General features: G+C 41.7%; 1 protein-coding gene across 5 annotated transcripts in view; it reads right to left on the minus strand.

Moving 5' to 3' along the window:
• Positions 1 to 5815, minus strand: part of Znf608 (zinc finger protein 608) — a 112743-nt gene extending 106928 nt beyond the window's left edge. For 2 of the 5 annotated variants that reach the window (XM_004854467.4, XM_087180531.1), the window contains exons 1-2: positions 3025 to 4592; positions 939 to 2026 (exon numbers count right to left, since the gene is read on the minus strand). In XM_004854467.4, coding sequence (XP_004854524.1) covers positions 939 to 1835 — 897 coding nt within the window. In that variant the 5' untranslated portion in view covers positions 1836 to 2026; positions 3025 to 4592. Of the gene's footprint in view, positions 1 to 938; positions 4593 to 5534 lie in introns of those variants that run through there. The other 3 variants (XM_004854468.4, XM_004854470.4, XM_087180530.1) reach the window with 3 other exon arrangements.
• Positions 5816 to 13801: the final 7986 nt, after the last annotated feature.

A 13801-nucleotide genomic window follows, 5' to 3' on the forward strand; every position in this document is an offset into this window, starting at 1 on the left:
AGCAGTTTTTGCAAGGTAAGGTCTAACTGCAAACTTGAAGACAATGACAAAGATGGAAGTAAGGCTCCAAACGGCCTAAGTGTTCACACTGTTCAAGTGCTACATGAAATTCTTGCAACTCTTACTATTTCCCCTTTGGCTATGTCTTCACCTTTCAGGAACATCAGTCACCAAGTCTATTTTACTTTTCTTACCAAATGTCCAGCTCTCCTGTGAGCTAGATACTCAAGAGGTAACACTTCTAATCTCTAGCTACAAAGTGGGTGAAGGGACAAATTTAGAATCCTAGCAGCCACCAAAACCGTCCCAGTTTTGCTGCACAGTTATGAAGCCAATGATCCAACAAGCCAAGCTTGGAGTTTAATTCAGGACCAGTAGCAGAAGGAACCCATCCAAGGTCATTCTTTGAGGGTACTATTTTGGAGAGAATAACAAAACAATGATTGGGATGAGGGCGACATGTAGAATAGAATCCTCCATATTCCTCTCCACAGAGGGAACTTGAACCCTGCACCTAACCCCTGCACCTATTTTTCACTAGCAAAAATACAGATGTGTAAATTAAAACGAGACAGTTCTCCTTAAGGAAGAAACCAGGGCAAGAGTGAAGTGGATGCATAAACTGGTCTTCTATTAAAAGCACATCGCGACTTGCTGACTGGCCAGGAGCCCTCATCTGTAGGGCAAAAGGTACTTCACTCACTCAGCCCCTCCCACCTGGGGACCCAAACACTAGAACTACAAGCAGCAGCAGGAGCGTGAGCCAAACACTGCGCCCGAGAAAGCACTCCATGTGCAGTCTTAGCTTAAGGGATGTGTGTCATAGAACTCTCGCAAAGGACCCGAAAGCGAGAATGTAAAGCACACAGAAGCACACCCCACACCCCGCAAAATGCACTCAGAGAGCGGGATATCAGGAAGGCAACTGTATATCCTACCTTCTCAGTTTTCAGCTTCTTGATTCGCCTGTGGCTCTCCTCCTCCTCCTCTTCCTTCTTTACCAACATAGAGTTTCCCATGAGCCCTGGATCTGGGGCACTTTTGCTAACTTCCCCCGCAGTCGCGCCGCCACTCCCAGTGCCCCCACAGTGGAAAGGGCTCGCGCCGCCCCCGCCGCCCTTGGCCCCGAAGCCGTAGAGGTGCCCCCCGGAGGGCGCCTGGCCGCTGCCATTCTGGTGGCCCTGCAGCAGGTCGTGCTTGTCCTTCCTGGACTTCCCCGCGTCCTTGTCCCGCTTGGCGCCTCTGCTGCTCTGGCTTTTACCTGGCTTCTCTTCCCTGCTTTTCCCACAGGGGCCTGCCCCCGCGGCGGCGGCCGAGGTGCTGGTGCCGGTACTGCTGCAGTTTGGGTTGCCGCCGCCGCCACTCACACTTTGACCCAGGGCTGAATTCATGCCAGTTGCCTCTCCAGGGCGCCCTTGGACTTCCTGCCTCTTGCCAGTGCTGCTGATCTCGGGAATCCCATACAAGGCAGCAGAAGGCAGAGATTTATTAGCATCCTTAGAAGTTTTACTCCTTTTCACTTTTGATTTGCTGGTCTCTTTGTGTGAATTCCCCTGGGGAGCAGAGGGCTGAACAGAAGCAAATTTTAGGCCATCAGCTAAGGCTGCGGTAGCACCGGCCCCACTGGAGGCCGGACCTCCACAATCCTTAGAGTTACCGCTGCTAGTGGTGTTGGTGGAATTATTCATCTCAAATTTCTGCCTGTCCTTCTCCAAATCAGCGTCCAAATCAATTATTAAATTTCCAACCCCAATTTCCCAATCATCACCACTGTCATAAGTATCAACTGTATTTGGATCCACACCTTTTCCTGCAGTAGAAATGTTCACTGACATCCTGAAGGTGAGCTCTCTAGAATAAAAATCTGATGAACTTTCCTTTGGAGATGAGGGGACATTCGTTTAGCTCTGCTGGACTTTCTCTTAAAGAAAAAAAAACCAAAATCTTCTAATCTTCCTCTTCTTTTTCCTGCCCCACGAATGTGTCCAGGGATTTTTTACACCCTTCAGTCCAGGTCCACCTATTCCTGTGAAGGGGGGAAAAGCCGAATATTTCTTGTCTGGGTGTTACCAGAATAAAAAACGATTAATACTGGGGAGTCAGTAAAGGGGTAAAGGGAAGGACAGAGTAAGGTGGCTCATGTATTGTCTCCACAGTCCAAAATCACGTTTAAAGGAAAATAACCAGACCCCCAAAACATACCCATGGCAGTAAGCATCTTTACATTATCTAAAAAGAAAATCCCTTTATCCACAACACACAGATAATCAATTTTTTAAAAGCATTAAAATATCTTAAGAATCTGATTCAAATTCAGAAAGGTTTTTGTGGCTTTTTTTTTTTAAGTTTAGGATTTTTGTCCAGTACATGTGATATCTTAGCTCCAGAAACAGCCTGAACACTTGGACACGGCATTAAACATCCCTAAACATGTACTAGCTCTTGCAATTTAAAAGACCAGACCCTGGAAGTTCTGAGACTGGTTTTCAAATGATGTTGCTAAATTTTCCTTATTTCTAATTTTAGTATTTCTTCTTACAAACTGTCTCAGGGCAATCTGGTTTTTGTTCCCAGTAAGGAACAGCAACAACAACAAACCAACCAATAATTCCCCCCACACATACATACCTCCTGCCTATCCTCTCTTCCCAAACAGTTTATACATTCTTTGGAATATACACACATGTCTATAAAATCATTTTTCTCTATAAAAGACAGTGTTGTATAAAAGATTAAATATCTGCCTTTTGAGAAAAAAAATACATCTAAAAAATTCTAACCGGATCACTAGGTCACAGACTTGTTCAGTCTGTTAAATATGGTGCTACTGACTGTACGGGAAAACTGATTAAGACATACACTTTCAGTGATCTGCCAAGGTGGCCTCGATGACCGCAAATGCGTGTGTTTGACAAAGAGCAGTTAAAACGGTTTTTAAAGGGATCAGCCCCCTTTTAACAGTGGATTGTCAAGAAAAAAATATACATACACACACACACACACACACACACAGACATTGCTTACCTTTAATCCTTTATCATTTTTTAATTAGGCCAGCAAATCAAAATGCATTTCCCACTCCACTCGGCAAACAAGCCTGTGCCTCATTTTACTTAAACACCAAATGATCAAGAAGGAAGAGACCAAATAACACATCTCAGCCAGAATATCACTTGATAACATTATTCCACCTCCCCACCCCCCCTTTTGGCAAACAGATCAGGAGTCCTTTTCTCCTTAAAAAAATGTGTCACTGTACAGCTGGAAGATAATGTTTCACATTCACAACAGAAGCACCAAACGGTTTTTTCCCTCTTAACAAGCATCGAGAATAATGGGTTTAAAAGGAAAAAAAAAAAAAAAGATCTTAGAGAAAAAAGTTTTCCCAACTTCTCATTCCGCCTTCAGTCCCAGACTTCAGAGTCACCGTGATCAGTAAGTAATGATCCCATGTAGCAAACCTACAGGCGTCCGCTAGTAACAAGACAGAATGTGCTAACATCGGATAAATTAGTGAAAGGGAAGAAAGAATAAGAAGAAAGGACTGAAAATCTGGGCTGGATTCCGCCTGTTAGTCGGGAAGTGGCATTTTTCCGCCCGTCCTGACAGATTTGATTTCTCGAACTAACTTAAGAGACAAGGAGGAGGAGGAGAATGGAAGGAGGAGGAGGACGAGGAGGTGGTGGAAGAGGAGGAGGAGGAGGAGGAAGACGAGGAGGAGGAGAAAGAGGAGGAGGAGGAGGAGGAAGAAGAGGAAGAAGAAGAAGAAGAAGAAGAAGAAGAAGAAGAAGAAGAAGAAGAAGAAGAAGAAGAAGAAGAAGAAGAAGAAGAAGAAGAAGAAGAAGAAGAAGAAGAAGGAAAAGGAAAAGGAAAAGGAAAAGAAAAAGGAAAAGAAGAAGAAAAAGAAAGGGTGGGAAGAGAAGCTGGGCCGGAGGAAAAGACAGGTGTGGAGGAGGGAGCAGGGGCTGGAGAGCCGGGCTCCCACTCAGAGCAGCCTCTCCCGGCCAGGCGCTGAAGGGAACGACGGCGTGTGAAATGGGCTCGGTCTTCGAAACCCAGAGGATGTGATGTTTTCCTGTTTCATGTTGTTTTAAGAAAAAGGAAACGTGTTCCTAGTATAGGCTCGGGGAGGGGGGCGAGTCCTCCATGCTCACGCCAATCAGTCATGTGGTAATTCGATAATTAGAGTCAAAACAGGATTTTTTTTAAGGCGACCTTTTTCAGGACAGTTTTCCTCTTACACACGCAGCACTCGATGCAGCTCCCTGCTATTTATTTTTTTTCTCTCCTCCTCCTCCTTCTCCTCCACCTCTCGCCCACCCCCTCCAGTGTTTAGTCAGATGGCCTTGGAGCTTGGCTTAGTATTTTTAATTAGCTGGCGTTTGGAAGCTAAAAGCAGTAATGAATTGTTGATGGATTGGAAGTGGAGAGTCTCTGAGCAGGAGACGCCGGGCCAGAGGGGGATGGGCCGGGTGAGCAGCAACCAACCACCTAAAAGCAGCGATTTTGTTACAGTCGAGCCTTTCACATCACGTGAGGATCAAGGGCTCAATTGGTTGTCGTGAGAACAAAAATGGTGACAAGCGTATCAAGAAAATACTGATCTGGTCTTTAGAAAAAAGCTGAAGGTGTCCCCTCCCCTTGCACACCCCCGCCCCCCGCAGTGGGCGAAGCTACAAGTTATGAATGTGAAACATTTCTCTGAGATCCAGGATCTCGGAAGCTCGGAAGGAGTGAAATGTAATGAGCACAAGAGCAAAGCAGATGTTTTAAAGAAACACCTTATAAACCTTTCCTCAACTCCTCTCCAATTTGTAGCCTTTCCCAAGGGGCCAGGGACACGGACGCCTGGGGGAGGGGAGGGGCACCTCCGCCACTGGAATTTTAGGGACCCCTTCGTGTACTGAACAAAGAATACATTTTGCTAGCTCCTAAACTGGGTCCTGTAATAAACACACCATTGTTACTATTTGTGGGTATGTTTCGGTTGGGTGGGGCTTTTTTCCCCTGTCTCTTAATGTTTTTGCTGCTCGAGTTTTTTAGGAAAGTGGAAAGTGGTAATTATAACCATTACATGTAATAGGTGAATATTCCCTTATTTGCTATTAAATTATTGGGCACTAGGCAGTGACAGGAGACAGAAATCGGCTTGTTCGGCTTTTGCCCCATTTTCCTGGCTGGGCTGGGGAGGGGTCTGCCCAGCTAGGACAGGAGAGGGAGAAGAAGGTGTGCCAGAGAACTGACACTGCGGAGCAGGATATGTAACTGTGTCGCTTTTCTCCTCCTTTGGGTTAGAGCCCCAAAGGTAATTTACTGTAAGTTAGCCCGAGTGCCCGGTCAAGCTTCATTTGTGTGAAGAAGTTACAAATGCTTCACCCTCCACTGAATAAAATTCACCCTTCTTGGGTTGTTCTAAATGCAAAAAGCCAAGCCCTGTAACTAGTTCCTCATTTCAATGCATAAAAGTCGCACATTCCCCTGCATGAAGTCCCCGCTAAGTGCTAGAGAGAGACACACCACGCAACCGTACTTACGGTCTGTATTGGATCGAGTTGACCTTTTCCTTCTAACTGCATTGAATGTGTTTGGTTGCAGCCGCTTTATTTTGGAATTATAATCTCTTCAACAAATTTTTTATTAAAGAAGATGGACCATCAACTGTCACAGACTGTCCTGTGTATTTTTATAAAAACAAAAATTAAAATAAAAAAACACCAGAAAACAAAAATCCCCCTGGTGCATACACACAACAAGCTTGTTCTGCAACACTGAAATCAGGACTGAAACACAACACACACAGAGGGAGTGAAGCAAAAAGAGCTCTAAGCCTCTATACCTGAAAGGGACTTTTCTTTGTTCCCAATGCCCTTTCGCATCGGGCCAATCAGAGAGCAGCTTTTATGAAACTGGGCTCTCTCATTGGCTAGCTTCTTTCTCTGGGCTACTGTAGGGGGCTGAGATCCACACACGTATAAAACACACACTGAGCTCGGGTGGGGGTGCGGTGGGGGGTGGTTGTGGAGACAAAGCGTTTTATTTTCCAACCAGATTGGGATTGAGGAACCTCCCGCAGTAAGAAGAGGGAAAAAATGGTGTGCCCGTTTCAATTACTACATCATTCACATAAAACACTTATTTATTAAAACAAATCTCAAACAGGCTGCGAAGAGAAGATGTCGGTAAATACAAGTTTGATTGTGTTATCTTGGGGGAAATAATGTATGTGATTGCTCCGTGGCAGAGGGAAACCAAATGAGCCACCAGCGCGCAGCGAGGAGAAAGGGGAGGGTGGCTGTGGAAGTGCGTTTTGCTGGCTTCCCTTCCTTGTTCCAAGCACTCGGCAGTCCAGCTCCCAGGAATGGCTTTCAACCCTCCCCCACCACCACTTCGCCCTTCCTGCAATTTTTTTCTTCCCTATGTCTCTTTTTGCTTGCTGATTAAATAAGAAAAATCGATGTCGGGGGAAAGGCGGTGGGGAAAAACAAGTAACCCTTTTGTTTCCAGTTTTCGGGTCTACAACCACTGAAGTGAGAACCAGCAACTATTTAGCTGACAGAACGGGAAGGGCTCTTCCCTTAAATTAGTAACAGGCCTCCCCACCTGGTCTTAGCCGGCTCCAAAGAAATAAAACCAAAAAGCTGGCCACGGCCAACCATATTAACACCTCAGACCAGTCTCATTTTTTTAAATCGATTTATGGGAGACAAAATATACTAGGAAGATTAACCCCTGAAACAGTCCCAGTCCCCATTCTTAAACCTTCGTATTTTTAAACAATCTGAATTGTCAAAATTCCTCTTCCCTAAATGTTTAACGCTGTTTGTACGGGGAGAAGGGGGTGGGTAGTGACCTCTGAATACTACATCTGCAATTCATAAAAACAAAATATTTTAGAATCTATTATGGGACAAATGTAACCAGCTAATGGGACTCATATCATAGGACAAGAGAGGTTAATATGGAATAACAAGTTGCCAATATATTTACACTAATGTATTTATGTATTTATTAAGCTTTTACAGTTTTATTTTTAAAATTTTCAGTGTTATTTTCCATTATTTTTAGGACCTATAATGTTGAAAATTTAAAGCTAATGGGTGCCTTCTGAATTTAATTGAAAGCATCATGATCCCAAGTTTGAGGGATCCAATGCTATTGGGATTATAATTTGCACATGACAATTGGGATTTAAAAGTGTGTCTTAACTGAGTCAAATGAACACACACTGAACCAGTGCTAGCAGAAGACAGCATATGATGTAAATATTCAGTGATGACTTTGTGGATCAATACAAATATTTATGTCACAGGTTTTAAGTAATAGCTATTGACTCATTTGGGCTTTTAATATATTTAGGCCATTAAAAAATTGCCAATTAGTTGTTTCACTACCCTGGATGAACTAGACTTGATGTTGCAAAAAGTAATGAACAGTAGTTTCCACCCTTTATTGGAGTATATAAACCAGAGGAATGCAATCTGTAATAGTCCTTTAATCTCCCTAAATCCATTTGTACTCAAAGCTGTGCATGAATAAAATGGGAATTTGATACCTAATATCAATTTATCCTTTATCTCAGCTTTGATGTTTGCTTTATATTCTGAAATGCACAGATTTTACATTTGTGGATGGCCCATTGATAATAACACAGCGCCATATGGTGACTCTTAACTTTTCTTCTTTTAGAAGAGTGGTTTCTCCAAGGACCAGATCAGTCTTGCGCACTTCCTGTATCCCTGGGGTGTCGTCTACATTTCAGCCTTTGGGAACTCATGGTTACCCCATATGTTACATTAGCTTAGAAAAATCAATAGTTGGCACTTAGAATAACAGAATTTCAAAAGGGATGTTTAAAAAGAGATTTCACCAGTGGCATCTTCTCCAACACAGTCCCCTTAATAGAAGCAAATCTCTGGTCTGCAGCATAGACTTAGTGTAACCAAAACCAAAGATAAAGCATCCTAACATTCAAATAATCATCCAGCCCTATCTTCAACACCTAGTATCTTGTTTTTTAGTTTTGGGGGGTTTTTTGGTACCGGAGACTGAACTCAGGACCTTGCACTTGCAAGGCAGATGTGGCACCACTGAGCTACATCCTCAGCCCTAACACATAGTATTTTAAGCCTTTTTTTTTTCTTTCTTTTTGGTACCGGGGATCGAACTTGGATCCTTGTGCTTGGGAGGCAGGTGGCGGAACCACTGAGCTAAATCCCAGACCTCTTAAGCCTTTTTGATAAACTTCACTGGCTAAAGAATGAAACCAAGCCCAACTCAACCACATATTTAACTCAAACCATTTTGATAAATTAAAGCATTTCTTTGTATTCTAACATCTCCACATTTCACTTATACCCTCTCCCCAACTTCTGCCTCTCAAGGTTTTCCTGGAAACTTTTGGATAAAGCAGCGTTATTGTATTGGCTTGACTGTGTTTGTTTTGTTTTGTTTGACAAAGGAGCCAATCAAGAGGAATCAAAAGACTATCAGCTAATTGATGACTGAAACTAAGATAATTAACTACCAGCTTTGAAATCAGTTACTTCCCTCACAAAATTGTAACATTCAACTCTGTTTGTTTGTTATTGAAACAATGTCTTGCTATGTAGCCCAGGCTGGCCTTGAACTCTTGGCAATCCTCCTGCTTCAGCCTCCCAAGTGTTTCAAGTATTTATAGAGGTGAAAATTTTATTTTAATTTCTAGTGTTACGGTTTGTAACTAGATTCCCCCACCACCACCCCGGGGAAAGCTTGGTTCAGGTGTGGATGTGCAGTTTCAAAGGTGGCTGGATTAGAGTGTGTGAATGTGAATAAGGGTGTGATAATGTGATTGAGGATATGATGCTGGGATTAAGGGTGCCCAGCCTGGAGGTGGGTGGGTGGCACCAAGCAATAAGCTTGCAGCCTGGACAGAAAGAAGGCAGGGCCACTGCTGCTGCTTGGTGCCTCCTGTCTGCTTGCCATGAACTCTCTCCTCTTCGTTGCCCCTCTGCCATGTGCCACCCTGCCTTGGAGCCAGCCAACTATGGACTAAAACCTCTACAAACTGTGAGCTAAATAAACCTTTCCTCCTTCAACTTTAGGTGTCAGGGATTTTGTCTCAACAATAAGAAAAGTAACCAAGGCAACAAGATAACAGGGAATATGCTTCTCTGTATATTAATATTTATATGCTTATACTTGATTAGTACCAGTACGCTATTGTATAGCATGTATATGTTGTAATTTTACATTTTAGTGGATTTCTATTCAGAGACGTGGTAGAAAGGAGGGAGGGCCTCAAATGAGGATAATATAGGAAAATAAGGGGTGGGAAAAGCATAAAGATGGTGTAAAAGGGACAGTTTTCTCACCTCCAATAACTACCAGCACCCTCTGACTCTGCGCCCCAAGATCAACTCCATCTAGTGCATACTGGTATCGTTTACAAAGTGATCAGGTCCTACCATAGGAGGAGATTCTTTCTCATTTTTAAAGACAGAATTCCTCAATACAAAGAAGGCCAAGGGTTTCAAACAAATACACAGAGAAACATGACTCTCTTTATTTGTGATTATCTTTTCCTATTTGGGATACATTATTAAGAACCAGAATTACCTACAATTAATATTTTAACTTACTATTTGCTAAAGAGCTTCTAGAAAAACTTTCTCTGCTTTTTGACATTGGCACAATAAATTTAATTCAAGTTTCTGTGAAGTACTTCTAACAATATCCAATTCTGGATAATTCTCATCAAAAAGAGATGAGCAGGGCTGGGGATTTAGCTCAGTGGTTCTGCCGCTTGCCTTGCAAGTGCAAGGACCCAAGTTCGATCCCCAATATCAAAAAAAAAAGAGAGAGAGGGAGAGAGATGAGCAGTATTCTTAGGCAAACATTGAATGTTTGCATTATCCTTCGGTATCACTGAATCAAGATAAAGCACCAACAAGCTGGTCTACAGGGGGGAAAACGGACCCTACACACCTAAACACTTCAGGGCCCTGCTGGAGAGGGAAGGGTTATGGGAGAAAGACACCAGTAATATTCCCCACCTTGAAGGAGTTGGGCATTTCTGTATACATTTTGCAAATATAGATATTTACACATATTATATAACATTGCTTTATCAACTTTTCAGGTCATTTTTATGCCCTACTAACTCACCTTCAATTTATATTCCTTAAGAATGTAAAAAAAGGGCCAGGGATTTAGCTCAGTGGTTTCGCAGCCTGCTGTGCAAGCACAAGGACCCGAATTCAATCTCCAGTACCAAAAAAAAAAGAATGTAAAAAAAGGGGCCAGAGATTTAGCTCAGTGGTGGCGGTGGTGGTGCTGGCTGCCTTGGAAGCTTAAGGTCCTGAGTTCAATCCCCGGTACAGGAAAAAGAAAAAGTTAAAAAGAAGGAGCCCTGCATTCAAAGGTGAGACAATGGGCCGGGAATTTAGCTCAGTGGTTTCACCGCCTGCTATGCAAGCACAAGGACCTGAGTTCCATGCCCGGTACCAAAAAAAAAAAAAAAAAAAACCCAAAGGTGAGACAATAAGGACTGCCTTGAAAAGTCATTATAGTACAGTGTAGTTAAACAAATCAAACTGATATAAAGCAAATATTGCATCATTGATTTAAGATTATGACAAATTTTAATAGTAAACAAATAAAAGGCTGAGGTTAAAACTGAACAGTAGAGCACTTGCCAAACACAGCATGCAGGGGGCCCAGAGTTCAATCCCCAGACTTAAAAAAAAAAAAAAAAAGAGAAAGGGCAAGGAAGAAAAGAGGAAAGAAAAGAAAGGAAAAAAATTAAAGAAGGTAATGTTTCTTTCCATATGTTCACATAATTCCTTGTTCCTTTTTCCAACCCCATACTTTAAAATAATGAAAAAGAAAAAGCAGCAGATTGTGTCTCTTTCATGCTTTTCAGTTCTAGAGATCCTAGCAAAATATTGCAAAACAGCACATTCTTTTAAAGAAAAACATTTGTATATTGCTTGCATCAAGAGAGCTGTAATATAGGTCAGTGTTAAGTGTCTGAAATCGTAGCTCTGCTTGGCACTGGCCCTTTCGGTGTGGGGTGTGCTACTCTACCTGAAAGGGTGCCCTAGCAATGTCTAGGGATCGGTTTGCAAAGTAAAGCAATTTACATCTCATGTAATGAAACCATTTCTGAAAAAGGATTTTTCTTTTATGCTAGTGGAGACTGGGTGAATAAAGAAGATCAAAACACAAGCTACATTTTTTAAAACTACTTATTGGAGATTGCTGTTGCTGGTTTTATTACAATATGTATTTTACAGATTTAGGTAATAGCCCTGATTTTTCAAATCGACCTCTGTTTAGACACGTTTCACTTTGGGCTGTTTCTTGTCTGCAAAATTACAGTCATTTGCACGTTATTACAGTGAGTAGGAGACAGATTGTATTTAGGTTGGGTGGGGGAAGGGTTATTATGGGAAGTGATCTGCTACGGTCAGCACATAATTTCAGCCTGAAGAAAATTGCTTCTGAATGGCTGGTCTGTTAGCTAGCCAAGGAATGGTCACTAGGAAAGACTGCAAAATACTTCTGCTTAATCTGCATTATAGAGTTATTCTCATTTCCAGAAAGATGGCCTGTAGAAACAATGTGTGTAAAACTAAATTTAAAAACTTGTAGGTGAAATGCTGTCACTGCTTTATTTGAATTTAAAACAACTACAGCAAAGTGCAATGATACCAAGTAAGGGAAGTTGAACGCAGCAGGATACACTCCTTGTGCTAGACTCCATCTTTCTTCCCTGCCTCCCCTTTTCTGCTTCCCTGTGTCATTAAAAACACTAGGAGTTATTGACAGCAGATTTTTATATATGTGTAAAAATTTGTGAGAGCGCTATCAAATACATTGACAAATGTATCTCACTTTCATACATATTTAACTGCAGGGGAAAAAATACCTAAATTAACTTCTTTGTAGAGAGTGACAGAATCCCTTTAATTGTGAAAGAGTTTAATACATTTTGCACCAGAATTTAACGATTTCAACACTTTATGAATTATACTGTATTGTACAATTTCATAAATCTGATATAAGATTAGTAAAGCAACGATGCTTATCAGAATCAGTAAATCCTGCCTAATTTATAATTTTAGTTTTGTTTTTTTTTTTTGGTACCGGGAATCGAACTCGGGACCTTGCTCTTGCGAGGCAGGCACCAGAACCACTGAGCTAAATCCCAGGCCCTAATTTATAATTTTAAAACCTTTATGCATCTCCTAGGAAGCCTTAACAAATTTGGTTAGAAGAAACCTGAAGGCTAAAGTTTATTTTAAAGAAGAATAAAAGAGTTCCTTTATACTCAGCTCCTTTGGCTGTTGAATATCACTTTTGTTGTGAACAACTGTGCTTCTTTTGTTTTCAAAACAAGCTTTCCTAAAGGATAAATCACTACAATCATTTGGAGAATATGCAATAAACAACAGAAAGCCAAAAAGTTGCTTTGCTATTTTCTCGACAGTGTGTGTCCTCCATTCTCTCAGAACTCGGAAGAGCCTCCACTCCACCAGCCAATCACCATTAGGGAAATGTGGTTTTCGGCCTCCTGATTGGCTAACTCTTGGGCCAGGATGTTAAGGTTCCTACAGCTCAACACACACACTACATGCCACCTTCTTCCAAGAATATATTAATCAGGGCTGAGGATTTAGTTCAGTGGTTCCGCAGCCTGCCTCGCAAACACAAGGTCCCGAGTTCGTTCCCTGGTACCAAAAACAAAAACCAAGGAAAATATATTAATCACTTTTTCTTTACCTTTCTCTTGAGCCCTTCCTCCCTTCATTTTCCCTCCCTTCCACTCCTCCATTTTCCTCCTTCTCCGGCTGTCCAAATCATGCAAGGAATCACCTTGCATTTTTGAAAAAAATTTCAAGCATAAATAACATATTGGAAATCTGCTAAGAGTGAAGTTTAATGTACAAGGACATTTTGTCTAACCATATCTTAATGTTTTCTGTTTGAGTTCTCTTTTTTTTGGTACCGGGATCGAACTCGGGTCCTTGAGCTTGCGCATCAGGCAGCGAAACCACTGAGCTAAACCCCTGGCCCTCTGTTTGAGTTCTTATGGTGTGCCTTGGATTTTAGAGGAATCCCACAAAAGTTAAATGAACAAACTGTTCTAACATATGCTTTAATTTTTCTAACTCTAAAGTGATTATTGGTCCTGACAAAGATTTTCTTCTCTGAGTATTTTTTATTTAAATCATTAAATTAATACTCTTTGAATTTAATACTAAAAGTGATCTTATCAAATCATTTTTGTGAACAAAGGAGACAATGTATTTTTCTTCATAATTAAAATATTGCATTTTATCTTTTTTTTTTGGTACTGGGGATCGAACTCAGGTCCTTGTGCTTGCCCAGCAGGTGGTGAAACCACTGAGCTAAACCCCCGGCCTATCTATAATGTTTTAAAGTGTTTTAAAATTTTGGTTATTTCAAAAGACCCTCGGGTGTCTTAAGGACACACAAGTCTTCTATGCTTACAATAGGTTTGTAATTCAAGGGAATAAAAGGAATACATGCGTGACTTACCATGTTCCAGAGATTCTTCATATTTACTAATTTATTTAATCTTCACAGCAGCTCATTGAGTTAAGGATGATTATCACCAGATGAGGAGATTAAGATACAGAAAGGAGGGGCCGGGGATTTTGCTCAGTGGTATCGCTGCCTGCTGCGCAAGCTTGAGAACCCGAGTTCGATCCCCTGTACCAAAAAAAAAAAAAAAAAAGATACAGAAAGGATAAGTAACTTGCCCAGGTGGTTGTAGTTAGATCGTGGTGTAGCC

Source organism: Heterocephalus glaber, unplaced genomic scaffold, assembly GCF_053883595.1.
Source record: "Heterocephalus glaber isolate CG9 unplaced genomic scaffold, H.glaber_assembly_v1.0 deba00001463, whole genome shotgun sequence".
NCBI lineage: Eukaryota > Metazoa > Chordata > Mammalia > Rodentia > Bathyergidae > Heterocephalus > Heterocephalus glaber.